Here is a 15566-nt window from a genome sequence, read left to right on the forward strand (position 1 = left end):
GCCCACGCAAAAACTGGGCCCTGTACTCCTTCACACATACGCACGCAGCTGACCCAGGCCTGTACGTCTGTCACACACACACACACACACACTCACTCACACTCACATAACTATGAGAAGCCGTGGTCACAGCCAACCTTTGTGCAGAGACTCCTGCATGCACTTGGCACACAGAACCCATGGAATCCTCTGATGCCCTGTTATTACACCCATTTGACAGGAGGGGAGACTGAGGCATGGCCAGGCTCTGAAGTATGACCCGGTTGAACGCACAGTAAGTGGCAGAGATACCTGCGCATGTCCCTACCCTGCTCACACACACCCACGAAGCCCCACTCGGGCAGATGTTACAATGATTTAAGAATAGGGCCGCAGGAGGACTGGTCAACCAGAACAGATGTTGGTCTTTACAACCAGGCTGACAATCCTCGTCAGGAGACCAGGCCTGGCCCTCGGCCCCAAAGCGCTGCAGGGCTGGAGTCGGGGGAGATGGCCCCGGGGGCCTGACCTCTGCAGCGGTCAGATAGCCAGCCGGCCCACAGCCTCGTCCTCGGCCCCCACACCCTTCCCCTAGCCCTCCTTCCCTCTCCCACCCTGGGTTGGGCCGGGACAGGCCCCTTCCCACCCCGGAGTTGGAGCCAGGAAATCCAGGGCGCACAGGCAGGGCCTGTCCCTCCCCGCAACCCCATGACTCACACGGCCGTCAGGTGTGCGTGGGCCTGAGTACGGCTGGGCTTCCCCCATCAGCACAGGCCACACGTCAAAGAATTCCTGGGCAGAGGAGAGAAGGGAGTGAGTCACCGAGTCAGCGGCGGAGCTGGGCAAGGCTGGCCAGGAGGTCTTTGGGGCGCTGAGGCCTCACCTTCTCCTTGGTCATGTCCAGGAGGCCCACTGAGTATCGGTCACAGTTCAGATAGGCCCGCACAGTGTAGAAGGCCTTGTGGAACTGCCTCTCGATGTCCGTCAGCTCCTCAAACACCTTGTTGGCTGACCACAGCAGCACCTGGGGAGTGACATACCTGTGGGTCGTGGCCACACCTGCCCACACCCGTCTGACCACAGCGGCACCTGGGTGTGAGCTGTCACACCTGAGACACACACATTCACACATGCGCTGACCCCGGAGCCCTGGGGGACACTGACGACGGTGCCTCTCCCAACAGAGTGCCGGCATCCAGGCTTTGATCCAAGCACCTGACTCTCTGCTCCCCGCCTCAGGGGCCCTGCAAACCTTCTGGAAGGTGAAGTCTCCAGTCTTTGGCCACATCCCTGCCGCTCACTGCCTGGTGCTGGCCTCAGGCTAGGTTAGTGAGTGAATGAGTGAAAACTGAAATCAATTGCCATTTGCTTGAAAGGCAAAGATCTGACCAGCCAGCCCTCTATAATTAGCCCGTGAGAAGCTGGGGCTTGAGAACATGAATTCATTGTTTTCTGGATGTCAAGTGCTTTTGTGGTCTCTGCAAAGTGAGTTGAGAGTGGCCCTGGCCAGACCCTGCCCCAGACATTGATGTCCAACTGGGCCTCAGGCTGCTGTCCAGGGCCACCCATCAGGCTCTCCTCCCCACCTCCTCAGCCACGGCCCACAGGCAGGTCCCTCTAGGCCCCACCCTTTCACACTCACTCACCACCTCCGTGCCTTCTGACCTTTAATAAGGGCGGCCTGGTGCCCAGCCCCTCCTCCTCCACTGCAGTTCTTCCTTGCCTGGCTCCCTTCCTGCCAGCCACCCTCGGGGCCCTCGGCAGCACCCGCACCCTTTGTTGTTACAGGTAGGGATGGGCATTGGAGACCCCACTTGCCCTAGAGTCCTTTCACCAGGAGGCAGCCCACTGCCCATCTCGCTCTATTGGTAGAGGAGGCTTTCCCAGCAGCCCGGCCCCGCCCCCTCTGTGCCCACCTCTCCCCATTGGTGGAGGAGGCTTTCCCAGCAGCCTGGCCCCGCCCCCTCTGCACCCACTTCTCCCCATTGGTGGAGGAGGCTTTCCCAGCAGCCCGGCCCCAGCCCCTCTGTGCCCACCTCTCCCCAGTGGTGGAGGAGGCTTTCCTGGTGGCCTGGCCCCGCCACTTCTCTGCCCGTGTGTCCGAATCGCACTCCCACTGTGACCTCAAAGCTCACTCTGACCAACCACAGGGCCTTTGCACAAGCTCTGTTCTCTGCCTTCACAGCCCTCAGCCCAGAACTTTCTCATCCTTGAGTCTCAGCCTAAAGTGGCTCAGGGAAGGCCCTCCTTGAGCACCTGCGGTACCAGATCCCCTGAAGCACCCCATCTCGTCCCCGGCCTCACAGATGTACAGTCTCATTGTCTCCGGACTCGACCACAAACTCCATGAGGTTGGGAGGCACAGCTTTTTCATGGCTAGAGCAGCGCCTGGCCCCTGAGTGCTCAGCGTGCATTTGCAGAGTGCATGGGAGGCGGTGAGATCCGCTGCTCTAAGGATCTTTAATCCTCCCAGAATTCAGAGGGCAGAACCTCGCTATCCCATTTTATAGGTGGGGAACCTGAGGTCTCGAAGTTACTTGACTTTCCCGAGGTCACAAGAGCTGGGGAGCGGCAGATCGGCATCCTTACCCACTGCGCGTGGGGGGAAGGTAGAGAGTTCCGTGCCGGGTGCATTCATTTCCAGGCCATTAGCAGCAGGGGACTGAGGTGCTTAGTCACCAGCTGACAGAGGCAGGACATGCAGGGCAGTGGGTGTGGGTGACCATGGAGCCCCCCCTCCCCCGACACATGTGGGAGACTCCCAGGTGTCAGACTCTCTCAGGAGACCCGCGTGCCAGTGTGAGCAAGTCTGTGAGTGTGGGTGTGTGCGAATGTGTGCATCTGAGTGTGAGTGTGTGTGAGTGTTAGTCACCTGTGCATCTATCCCACAGGTACTCGCTGAGCTATCCCTGGGCACCAGTCCTGGTTGGGACCAGAACCCATGTCACAGATGTCAGGGTGGAGGAGGTCAGGCGCTCAGGGATGTCCTGGAGAGCTGAGCTCAGGGGTCAGGGTGTCTGGGCCACACACCTAAGTTCTGAGCCATCTGAGTACTTCAGTGCCCAAACTCATCCCCTAGGATGGGGACAGAGTGAGAAGGTGTCCCAGCACCGCCTCTAGGCGAGACCTTCCTCCACTCCCCACCCTGTCCCCTCCTTCTGTCCCAGCAGAGAGTGTCCTGTCTCCCTTGCCCTTCCAGTGCCCCAGTAGGACCAAGGACCAGTCCCCACATTGGACCCTGCTCTGAAGCAGGTTCTGATATGGCCCCAAGGAAACGGGGGCTCAGCGGGCCAGGCAGCGTGTCCACGGTGGTGTGAAGCCAGGCGCACGGGCCACCCCAGGCCTCTGCCCTTCCCCTCCTTCCTGTTCCATTTTTAACTCTCTGAGTTGAGTCCAGGGTGCACCCTGAGTGAGGTGCAGGCATCTTCGGAGGCACCTGTAGCCACTGCCAGGTCAGGGTTTAGAATTTTCCAGCCCCCAAGAAGGGGGATTTCACTGCCAAGGGAGTGGGTTCAATCCCTGTTTGGGGAACTAAGATCTCACAACCCATGCGACCAAAAAATAAATAAATTAAATTAAATTAAAAATTAAGAAAATTACATTAAGGCAAAGGTAATAAATATGCAAACGCATTGCTTCCTCATTATTTCACTACAGTTCACTGTTATTCATACTCTTAAGGTTTCTGGTGGAAAGAAGGTCCACACTATGGCATGTCTCTTCCCAACCTCGTGTCCAGTGACATCACGGTGGGAGCTGCAATGACAGAAACCAGCCTGCACTGCCCAGGGTGGAGAGGAGAGCCAGCCCCTCCTTGCTGTCTCCAGACTCACATATCCTGACTTCTGAATGCTTCCACTTGTTCACAGATCAGGGATGTGCGACAGCATTTGAGCCTGTATGCTCTCTATGTAGCTCCTGCATCGGGACGTCTCCCACCCCATCCTGGGAGGGGCAGCACACATGCCCCGGTCTTCACACCAGCCAGCGGGTCGTGGACAAAAGCACAGCCTGGGGGGCAGCACGGAGGCCAAGGTCCTGCACCCCTGGGGACTTCCATCCAGCTGTGGTGCAACATGGACTGTTGGGCAGTGGGAACCACAGCTAAAGCTGGCCAGTCAGCTTGACGCAGCAGGTGTGAGATAAATTCCAACATCCCAGGGCCAAACCTATGACTTCTTTGTCGCTTCTATGGCCTCTGACCAAAGTGGCTGAGACACCCTCAGAAAGGGATTAACGGGAGCCCCCGAGCCAGAGTCCATGGAGATAGTGAGCAAGACTGACTGACAGTGGTTCTTGACTTGGGGAGGGGGGCTAGGACCCTGGAGGCTTGCTAAGGTCTGGGGGAGGAAAGGGTGGGCACTGTGCTGGGAACTGCTTTAATTCGAGGTCGGGGCCCCCCTGCAGCACGAGGAAGAAGCGGGCACCGGGCGGAAGCACGGGCAACATGGCAGACAGGCGTGGTTCATTTTAGACTTTTCTTTTCCAAAACAGCTGTGAGGTAGAGCTGTGAAGTAATTAGCTTTCTTTAAAATGCTGTTCAGAGTGTAAGGTCTCAGAAACGGCTTTCTACTGGGATTAGGCGACGTCTGAGTGGAAATCAAAGTACTTAATTGAGACGTGTATGCCCATTGTTGGAAGTCCCCTTTAGAACCCCCACCGAAAGCACATCTGTACATGCATGCGGTCTGAAGAGCTGGAAACGATGAGTCTCCAGATAGTCGTGTTCCCCAAGTGTCAGGAATTCATTTGCTGGAATGATATTTATTGCCTGCTTTAGGTCTGGTATAACTGGACAGCAGAACAGACAAAAATCCCCAACTCTTAGAATTCACTTTCTAAAGGGGGGAGGGGGTGGCAGCTAGAACATGAACAAACCAACCAACCAGATGGCTTGGTACAGGGAGATGAGTAAATGCAGGGGATACGGCAGGTGGAGTTGGGTAGGGAATGCAGGGCCAGAGTGTGGGGATGCTCAGGTTGGGGGAGATCTCTCCACAGCGGAGCCCCAGGGTGTGCGGGACAGTGTTCTTGGCAGAGGGACCAGCAAATACAGAGGCCCCTGAGGGGGCATGGCTGGGGCAGAATGGTGGAATGGGGGGAGCCAGAAAGGTGCAGGGGAGTCCCTGAAGGCCACCAAGTGACAGGACCTAAGTTTTCAAAGTGTGGCTCTGACTGCTGAGTTGGGGTGGCTGATGCAGAAGGAAAGGGACCCTGAGACAGTATGCATGAGGGGGAGCAGAAAAGCAGGGGTATCCAGAGAGGGAGGTGGGGACTCAGGACATGACAGGTAGAGAATCAAAAACCTGGCTTCTCCTGAGATCTGACTTTCCTAGAGGCAACATGATCCCCCTGGGTGAGATCCACTGGGGGAAAGTGTGTGTGGTGGGGCAGGACCCAGAAAGTGCTCCAGACTTGCCTCACTAGGCCCGCACCTGGGGTATGTGGGGTTGGATTTGAATCTTGCCTTGAGACCACTCTTTTGGAGCTGCTGATATGAATTTGGGGAAATGTCTTCACAGCAGTTAGGTTAAGGGGCTTGGCTGAGAGGAAGCTGGGAGAAAGCAAGCCTCAAAGCAAGGGCAGAATGAGAGCCACTCAGAACACCTCCTCCAAGAGAGATGGGCTAGACCTCACCTAGGGCAGGTGGACACACAGTGAGAATATTTGAAGAAATAAAGCCTGGAAACCCCTGGAATTTGATGAAAGACATGCATATTTCCACCCAAGAAGTTCAAAACACACCAAGTAGGATGAACTCAAAGACACCCACACCAAGACACATTATAATCAAGCTGTCGAAAGATAGAATCTTGAGAGCAGCGAGAGAAGTGACTCATCACATACAAGGGATCCTCAGTAAGTTTATCAGCAGATTTCTCATCAGAAACTTTGGGGCCCAGAAGGCAGTGGCCTGATGTATTCAAAAAGTGCTAAAAGAAAAAAAAAATAACGTCAAAAAATAATGGCAAAACTGTCCTTCAGAAGCGAGGGAGAAATAAAGACATCCCCAGAAAAACAAAAGTTGAGGGGGTTCATGACCACTAGACCTGCCCTGCAAGAACTGTCCTGCAAGTGAAATGAAAGGATCTCAAAGCTGTATGGAGAAATAAAGATCCTAGTAAAGGTAAATACATGAGCAATTATAACAGCTAGAATTATTGTAACAATGAAAACTATAAAACGTTGCTGAAATAAATTAAAGAAGGCACAAATACTTAGAAGGACATCCTTTGCTCATGAATTGGAAGACTTAATATTGTTACAGTGTCAATACTACCCAAAGTGACCTACAAATTGAATGTAATCCCTATCAAAATCTCAATGATGTTTTTGCAGAAGTAGAAAAACCCATCCTAAAGTTCATATAGAAGCTCAAGGGACCCTGAATAGTCAAAACAATCTTGAGAAAGAACAAAACTGGAGGACTCATATCTTCTGATTTCAAAACATAGTACAAACCTACATTAATCAAAACATGTGATACTGGCATAAAGACAGACCTATAGACCAAAAGAATAGCTTATAGAGTCCAAAAATAAACCCTAGCATATATGGCCAGATGATTTTTGACAAGAATGCCGAGACCATTCAGTGGGGAAAGGGCAGTCTTTTCAACAAATGGTACCAGGAAAACTGGATATCCACATGCAAAACTATGAACTTAGAAGAAAACACAGGAAAAAAGCTTCATGACATTGGATTTGTCAATGATTGCTTGGATATGACTTGAAAGACACTAACAACAAAAGAAAAAAATAGACAAACTGGACTTTCTGAAAATTAAAAACCTTTGTGCATCAAAAGACACCATCAACAGAGTAAAAAGGCAACCCACATGGAAGAAAATATTTGCAAATCACACTTCTGATAAGGGATTAATACCCAGATTATGTAGAGAACTCCTAAAATTCAACAAGAACAAAAAACAAACAACCATATTTAAAAATGGGCAAAGAACTTGAATAGACATTTCTCCAAAGAAAAAATACAAATGACCAATAAGCATATGAAAAGATGACCAATATCATTAGGATGACTACTGTTAAAAACAAAACAAAACAGAAAACAAGTATTGGCAGGGATGTGGAAAAACTGGGACTGCTTTGCACTGTTGGTGGGAATATAAAATGGTGTAGACAGTTTGGAAAACAGTATGGAAGTTCTTTAAAAAATTAAACAGAATTACCATATGATCCAGCATTTCCACTTCTGGGCATACACTCAAAAGAATTGAAGGCAGGGTTTCAAAGAGATATTTGTACACCCATGTTCACAGCAGCATTACTCATAATAGCTAAAATGTGGAAGCAACAAAAGCGTCCAACAGCAGATGAATAGATAAGCAAAATGTGGCATATACATACAATAGAATACTATTCAGCCTTAAAAAGGAAGAAAATTCTGTAATATGATACAACATGGATGAACCTTGAGGACATTGTGCTCAGTGCAATAAGCCAGTCACAAAAAGACGAATACTGTAGGATTGCACCTATATGAGTTAAAATCATAGAAACAGAAAGTAGAATGTGGTTTCCAGGGGCTGGGATGGGGGTACTGGGGAGTTAGTGTTTAATGAGGATAGAGTTCCAATTTGGGAAGCTGTATAGAGTTTTGGAGATGGATGGTGGAGATGGTTGCACAACATGAATGTAGTTAATACCACTGAACTGTAGATTAAAAATGATTAAGATAGTAAATTTTTTGTTATGTGTTATTTTACCACAATGAAAATAATTGGGAAAAAATTAAAGGGATGCAGAAATATATACCATGCTGACACCAATCAAAAGAAAGCTAAATAGCTATATTAATTTTATACAAAGCAGACTTCAGAAGAAGAAAAATGATCAGGAGTAAAGAGGGATATTACATAATGATAAAAGGGTCATTTCTCCAAGAAGACATAACAGTCCTTAATGTGTATGCACCTAACAACAGAGCATCAAATTCCATAAAGCAAAAACTAATAGAACTGCAAGAAGCAATAGATAAATCCACTACTATAGTTGGAGACTTCAATGTTCTTCTTTCAGTTAATCGATAGATCCAGCAGGCAGAAAATCAGTAAGAAAATAGTTGAACTAAACAGCAATGGATATAACGAATATCTATAGACTACTTCATCCAGCAACAGCAGAATACACATTCTTCTCAGGTCACATGGAGCATTCGCCAAGATAGACCATATTCTGGGCCACAAAACACATCTTAACACATTTGAAAGAATTAAAAATCATAAAAAATACATTCTCATACCACAGGGCAATAAACTAGAAGTCATTAACAGAAAGATGTTGGAAAATTCCAATATAGATTAAACAATACACTTCTAATTAATACATTTCTCTTGAGAAGAAGTCTCAAGAGAAATTTAGAAAGAGGTCGAACTAAATGAAAATGGAAATACATGTCAAAATTTGTGGGATGCAGTGAAAGCAGTGCTTGTAGGGAAAATACAGCATTGAATGTACATATCAGAAAAGAAGAGAGATCTAAAATCAATAGTCTAATCCCAGGAAACTAGAAAAAGAAGACTAATTTAAGCCTAAAGGAAGCAGAAGAAAATAAGTAATAAATTTTAAAACTCTATGCCCCCCAATTTAATAATCTAGATTAAATAGCTTAGATTAAATGAATGTTTCAGTGCCTTGAAAGACACAAACTACCAACACCCACAGAAGGAGAAATAGAATAATCTGAATAGAGCTATAAGTATTAAAGCCATTGGATCAATAATTAATAATCTTCCAAAAAGAAAGCACCAATCCCTGATGGATTCACTGGTGAATTCTACAAAACATTTAGGGAAGAAATTACACCAATTCACTACAATCTTTTCCAGAAAATAGAAGCAAAGGAAGACCTTTTAACCCATTCTCTGAGGCCAGCATTACCCTAATACAAAAACCAAATAAAGCCATTACAAGAAAGAAAAACTACAGGCCAAAATCTCTCGTGAACATAGGTACAAAAATTCTTAACAAAATATTAGTGAAACAAATGCAATAGTATATATAAATAATTATGCTCCATGACCAAGTGAGAGTTATCCCAGGTGTGCAAGGCTGGTCCAGCATTTGAAAATCAATTAATGTAATCCACCATGTTACCAGGCTAAAGAAGAAAAAAATAACACGATCATATCAATCGATGGAGAAAAATATTTGACAGAATTGAACACTCATTTGGAATAAAAGCTCTCAGCAAAGTGGAAATAGAGGGGAACTTGGTCAACTAGATAAAAATTCTACAAAAACCCTACAGCGAATGTCATACCTGATGGTGAGAAACTGGTTCTTTCCCTAATACTGGGAGCAAGACACAGATGCCCCTCTCACCACTCACAGTCAGCATCGTACTGAAAGTCCTGGCAAGTGCAGGAAGACAAGGAAGGGAAGAACAATGGATAGAGATGGGTAGGGAAGGAAAAAAACTGTCTTTGTTTGCAGATGACATGATCATCTATGCGAAAATACCAAGGGATCAATCTTTAAAACCTCTTGGAACTAATTAGTCATTGTCTTAAGGTCACAGGATAACAAGGTTGACATACAAAAGTCAATTGCTTCCCTTTATACTAGCAATGAATAATTGGAACTTGAAATTAAGAACACAATACCACTTACATTAGTATAAAATTAAATTCTTAGGTACAAGTTAACAAAATATGTAAAGAATCTATATGCAAAATCAACAAAACTCTGAAGAAATCAAAGACGATCTAGGTAAACAGATATTCTCCGTTCATGAGTTGAAAACTCCTTATTGTTAAGATGCCAATTCTTCCCAACTTAATGTACAGATTTAATGCAGAACCAATTAAAATGTCAGCAAGCTATTTTGTGCATATGGACAAACTGATTTTAAAGTTTATATAGAAAGGCAAAACCCCACAAAATAGCCTGTACAATACTGCAGAAAAAAAAGTTGGCGGGTTGATATTACCAACTTCAAGACTATAAAGCTATAGTGATCAAGACAGTACGGTATTGGTGAAAAAAATAGGAACATAGATCAATGGAACAGAATAGAGAGCCCAGAAGTAGACTCACACAAATACAGTCAACTGCATTTTGACAAAGGAGCAAAGAAATTCAATGGAGAAAGGCTGGTCTTTTCACTAACTGCTGTTGAACAACTGGACATCACATGCAAAAAAAAGTGTATGTAGACACTTACACCTTTCATGAGATTAACTCATAGACCTGAGTGTAAAATGCAAAACTATAAAACTGCTAGAAGATGACATAGGACAAAATCTAGGTGACCTTGGGTTTGCTGAGGTGTTTTAAGATACAACACCCAACTACAATCCATGAAGGAAAAGTTTATTAAATAAATTTATTAAAATTTAAAACTTCTGTTTTTCAGACTCATGGACATAGAGAACAGACTTGTGGTTGCCAAGGGGGAGGGGTTGGGGAGGGATGGAGTGGGAGGTCGGGGTTAGCAGATGTAAGCTTTTATATATAGAATGGGTAAACAATAAGGTCCTACTGTACAGCACAGGGAACTATATTCAATGTCCTGTGATAAACTATAATGGAAAAGAATATTAAAGAAGAATGTATGCATATGTATAACTGAATCACTTTGCTGTACAGCAGAATTTAACACAACATTGTAAATCAACTACACTCGATTTTAAAAAAAGAGAATGTAAAACTTCTGTTTTTCCAAATACACTGGTAAGAGAATGAAAAGACAAGATATACTTTTGGAGAAAATATTGGCAAAATACATACCTGATAAAGGACTTAAACCCCAGTTTTACAAAAAAACTCTTAAAGCTAAACAGCAAGAAAACAGACAACATAATTTTAAATTGGGCAAAAGATCTGAACTGACACCTCACCAAAGAGTAGCATGTACAGCTGGCAAATGAGTATATGAAAAGATCCTCAACATCATTTGTCATTGGAAGGCTGTAATTTAAAACAATAATACGAAACACCTGTTAGAATGACTAAAATCTAAATAACTGACAATACCAAAAGCTGACAAGGATGCAGAGTGACAGGAATTTTCATTCATTGTTGATGGGAATGTAAAATGGTACAGACACTTCTGCACAGTTTCTCACAGAGTTAAACACGATTATACCATATTATCCAGCAATCACACACCTTGGTATTAACTCAACCGAATTGAAAACTTGTACCCACACAAAAACCCGTCTACAAATGTTTATAGCAGTTTTATTCATAACTGCCCCAAGCTGGAAGCAATCAAGATGTCCTTCCATGGGTGAATGGATAAATAAATTGTAATATATCCAGACATTGGAATACTATTCAGCAATAAAAAGAAATGGGCTGGGAGGAGATAATGGGGATGTATGTATATGTATAGCTGATTCACTTGGTTATAAAGCAGAAACTAACACACCATTGTAAAGCAATTATACTCCAATAAAGATGCTAAAAAAAAAAAAAAACAGAGAAATGGGCTACTAAGCCATGAAAAGACAGGGAGAAACCCTAAATGCATATTACTAAGTGAAAATAGCCAGTCCTAAAAGGTTCCATACCATATGATTCCAAGTATATGACATTCTACAAAAGGCAAAACTATGGAGACAGTGAAAATATCAGTAGTTGTCAGGGCTTTGGTGGAGGTGGGGGTCTTTAGGGTGGTGAAATGATTCTTTATGACACTGTAATGGTGGGTACATGTCATGATGCATTTGTCAAGACCTATAGAAATTTACAGCACAAAGAATGAACCATAATGTTTGCAAATTTAAAAATCATTTGGTAGGTTGGGGGATTCCAGGAAAGAATGCAGACTGTGACAAGAGAATGCAAGAGACCTCCTCACTGAAGGGGATGGGGAAAAGGTGCCGACCTCAGCGTTTTTGGAAATACATGGCGTCTGCAAGAGTAAAGGCAAAGGAACTGCACACATCTCTGTGCTCCAGTGATGAACTTGTTTCTCACGGGTCACAGGTACCCTGCTGTACACGTGCAAGGGGGCTGGACAATGACGTAAGTGGGCAGCAGAGGACAGGAGCCAGGGGTCTCCATGTAGCGTGGAGGGGGCGGAGGCCAGAACGATCCGTGTGGGGATGATTGGGGTTGGTGACATCAGCAAGAACTCAGGCTTAACTTAATATAGATGCAGATGGTTACACGTAGAAGTATTTACAGATGTGCACATGCATGGGCTTGTAGACACACACCTATCTCCTCGCTCCGTCAGCTGAGAGGGCCTAGAAGCTATGACACGCTAAGCCAAGATCACACCTGGTGCCCAGGTCGTTGTTTCTAAGACCGTCTCCAGCAAAAAGAACCAGTACTCCTTGAGGAATGGCTAATTCCAGGACTGGGCCGGAAAATACAAATGAGACTGAAGCATTTTGTAGTGCCAGAGAATAAGGATGTGCAGAACCCCCAAACCAAAAAAATCCACCCACCAAACAACCAAACAAATGGGGTTGATGGACATGTCAGAGGGCACAGGAGCTGCTGAGAAAACAAGCTGAGCAAAGAAATCAGTCAGGTCGTGCTGGAAACACCCGTGAGTCCAGACTGATAGACAAACGACCGCAGAAAGAAAGAAGCGGGCCTAATAAATCCCCCGTGCAACCCCGTCCCCACAGCGTGGGGCTCAGGGTCCGCCCGGTGGCCTGTCCACGTGCACTCCGGAGCCCTCAGTGGGCCCCGAGGCCCCGCTCCCAGCCCCGCGCTGCAGTCCAGCTGGCCGCAGGCTTCCAGCTGCTCCGCGGCCTCAGGCCCGGCCCAGGGCCCTCTCTCACGCCCTCCCCTCCCCACCGTGTCCGCCCCCCCACCGCCTTCCGCACGGGCCACAGAGGGTGGAGCGCCGTGTCCCCCCGGGGCCCCCAGGCCTCCTCGCTCTGGGGGAGGCAGACTCCAGTCCTGGGAGCCATTGCTCCCCTGTGTGGCCAGAGGCAGAGCCCCCCGGGAGGCTCGGCCGCGGAGTGGTGGGACCCTCTGCCCTGCTCTATGTTCATAACCCACCCCTGCTCCTTCCGCAGAAGGTTTGAGGCAGCTTCCAAGGAGGGATGCTGACGCCCGTGGTCACAGCCCTGGGGCCAGAGGGCGAGGCACCCGGCCTCCCTGCCCTCAGCTCGGTATACTCACAGCTCCGCGTCCACAACCACGAAAGCCCCGGGCCCTCTCCCTCGGCTGCCCAGGTGCCCACAGAACCATGTGCCTCTGTCCAGAGAGACCAGGGTGGGGGGACCCGGACACGCTCAGGCAGCCCGGAGGGCCTGGAGCCGGCGGGGGTGCCCTGGCTGGCAGCACGTGCGGGTACCTGGCCTCGGCGTGTCTCGCAGTTGTGCAGGTAGCTCAAGTGGTAGATCTTCAGGTTTAACGTCCCGAAGTTCAGATACTTCAGGAAAACCTGAAACAGGAGTGGTGACAACAGCAGGTAAAAACCCTGGTTTTCAGATGCGTGCCCAGGTGTGCGTTTGTGGAGGAGACACCCAGCTGCCTGGAGGAGGGGGCGCACACGCAGCATGGACCTCAGCCCGCGGGCCATGGACTTGTACACACAGATGCGTAGGTGGGCCCTCGGAGCCAAGCCTAGGAGAGGTGCCTACACAGACATCACCTGCCAGGCACGGGTCCCGCCAGGCACAGGACTGTGAGACTCAGGGACAGACGGGTGTACGCGTCCAGAGGGCTCCCTGACACTCACGCCTTCATCTTCACTTGTGAAACACGGGCCGTCCAGCTTGTTCACAGCCATGATCACAGCCACAACATCTTTGCCGTTCATGATGGGCGTGGCCAGGATGCTCCTTGTCACATAGTCGGTCAGCTCATCCGCAAAGGAGCTGAAGTGGGGACACTGCGAGGCAAGAGGAGAGAAGGGAGAGGCCGTCGTTCTGTGGACCTGGAGTCTTGGTCTCCCTGGTCCCTGGGGGTCAGGGCTAAGCTGCCCAGGCCAGTGCTGAGACCCAGGTGGCCATGCCCCGGGTATCAGGAGCCTGGGAAGCACATGAGGACATGGCCAATGGCCTGTCCTCTGGGCTCCAGCCTGGCTCAGTCTCTATCACCCCATCTCAGAGCGAGTGACCCCCAGCTCTCGATCCACGGGCGCTGCAGAGTCCTTGCAGGCTCTGCACGCCCCCCTGGGCTGCGGGCAGACCTAGCACCTCCCACATCTGCTGCCGTCTGGCCAACTGGCCTTCTAGATGCCTCTTGAGTCTGTCTGGTCCACCTGCCCCCAAGCCCCGCCTAGTCCAGGCTGCCGTCTCCTGCTTTCTTCAGCCACTGTGGGCCAGCTCCCATACGCAGGACCTATCTGCCAGGCCCCGGGGGGCGTCTCCTGGGCCCCGCTCCAGCGGGCTTCTTGCCCCCACCATGAGACCTTTGCCCGACTCTGGCCCCCAGGGCGGGTTCCCCCGGCCTTAGGGCGGCTCTTCGGGGCCGCTCCCTGGTCAAGGGCCGGTTGACGGGCTCTTAGGTCTGTCTCCACAGGGGGCAGCTCATCTGAGCTTTGTCCGGGCCCAGCTGACTGAGTGTGACCAGCCTCAGGCCCATCGCCCCTGAATCGCACTGCCCGAAACGCCTGCCCGCCCCGCCCCCATTCCGAGGACTGACATCCACCCTCCGCCCCACAGAGAGGACCCGGGCCTTGGTGCTTCCCTGCCCCTCCGACCCAACCCACTTCTTTCAAGTGCCCCCAGCTCTCTGCTTCCACTGCCCAGACCCAGTCATTGGTCACCACAGCGTCCCTGGCCCCCCCCCACCGCCTCCTGGCCCAACTGTGCTTGGCATGGCTTGCTCAGTCCTGCCCCCTCCTCCCTGATCTGAGCCATCCCGGCTCCTGGGAATTTCCTCCCACAGCCAGCCGCCCACCTCGACAGGGTCTAGATGCCTCGGTGACATGCCAGACCCCCATGACGTGGTTTCAGAGGCTATTGCCAAGCCAGGCGCCCCTGCTGAGCCTTCTGGGACCTCCTGCCCGGCCGCCTCCTCATGAGCCCCGGGGTCTCAGGGGCCACAGAGGGGTGGCAGGGTGACATCACAGCCCTGCGGCACCCCCTCTGGCCACCGCTGTCCACACACCCCCGCCACGGTGGGACACAGGCTCTGCCTCAGTTTCCCCTCCATAAAGTGACATCTGGGCTTCATGATACACTTATTGGAAACTCGATTTTTTGCTGATTTTGACTCTGGTCTCTGTTCCACTGCAGCTATGACAAACGAGACCCAGCGTAGCCCTGAGGATTAAGGCCAGTGCCATGCCCCTGCCCCATGAAGGAGGCATCTAGCTGTGCTGGGCAGTTGGGGAAACATCAGAAGGAGCCTTCCGGGTGAAGGCTGGAAGGAAGAGAAGCTGAGCCCCAGGGAGAGACAGTCCCGCCCCTGGGCGGGCACAGGCAGTTTGAACGAGACCCTCAGAGACACCAGCAGCACAGGTGGGGGCGCAGCTGGAGGCTCAAAGAAGGGAGGGGGCAAGATGTAGTGTGGGAGAGGCGGGGGGGAGGGAGGGAGAACGGGAGGGAGGGGGCAAGATGTAGTGTGGGAGAGGAGGGGGGAGGGAGGGAGAACGGGAGGGAGGGGGCAAGATGTAGTGTGGGAGAGGCGGGGGGAGGGAGGGAGAAG

The 15566-nt window shown here is 49.6% G+C and overlaps 1 protein-coding gene across 1 annotated transcript in view; it reads right to left on the minus strand.

The window, feature by feature from the left end:
- PDE6B (phosphodiesterase 6B) overlaps window positions 1-15566 on the minus strand; it is a 28274-nt gene that overhangs the window by 11033 nt on the left and 1675 nt on the right. The window contains exons 2-5 of the mRNA XM_057546985.1: window positions 13651-13803; window positions 13264-13353; window positions 863-1003; window positions 697-771 (exon numbers count right to left, since the gene is read on the minus strand). Of these exons, the coding sequence (XP_057402968.1) occupies window positions 697-771; window positions 863-1003; window positions 13264-13353; window positions 13651-13803 (459 nt within the window). The remainder of the gene's footprint in view (window positions 1-696; window positions 772-862; window positions 1004-13263; window positions 13354-13650; window positions 13804-15566) is intronic.

This window comes from Balaenoptera acutorostrata, chromosome 5 (genome assembly GCF_949987535.1).
Source record: "Balaenoptera acutorostrata chromosome 5, mBalAcu1.1, whole genome shotgun sequence".
Lineage (NCBI taxonomy): Eukaryota > Metazoa > Chordata > Mammalia > Artiodactyla > Balaenopteridae > Balaenoptera > Balaenoptera acutorostrata.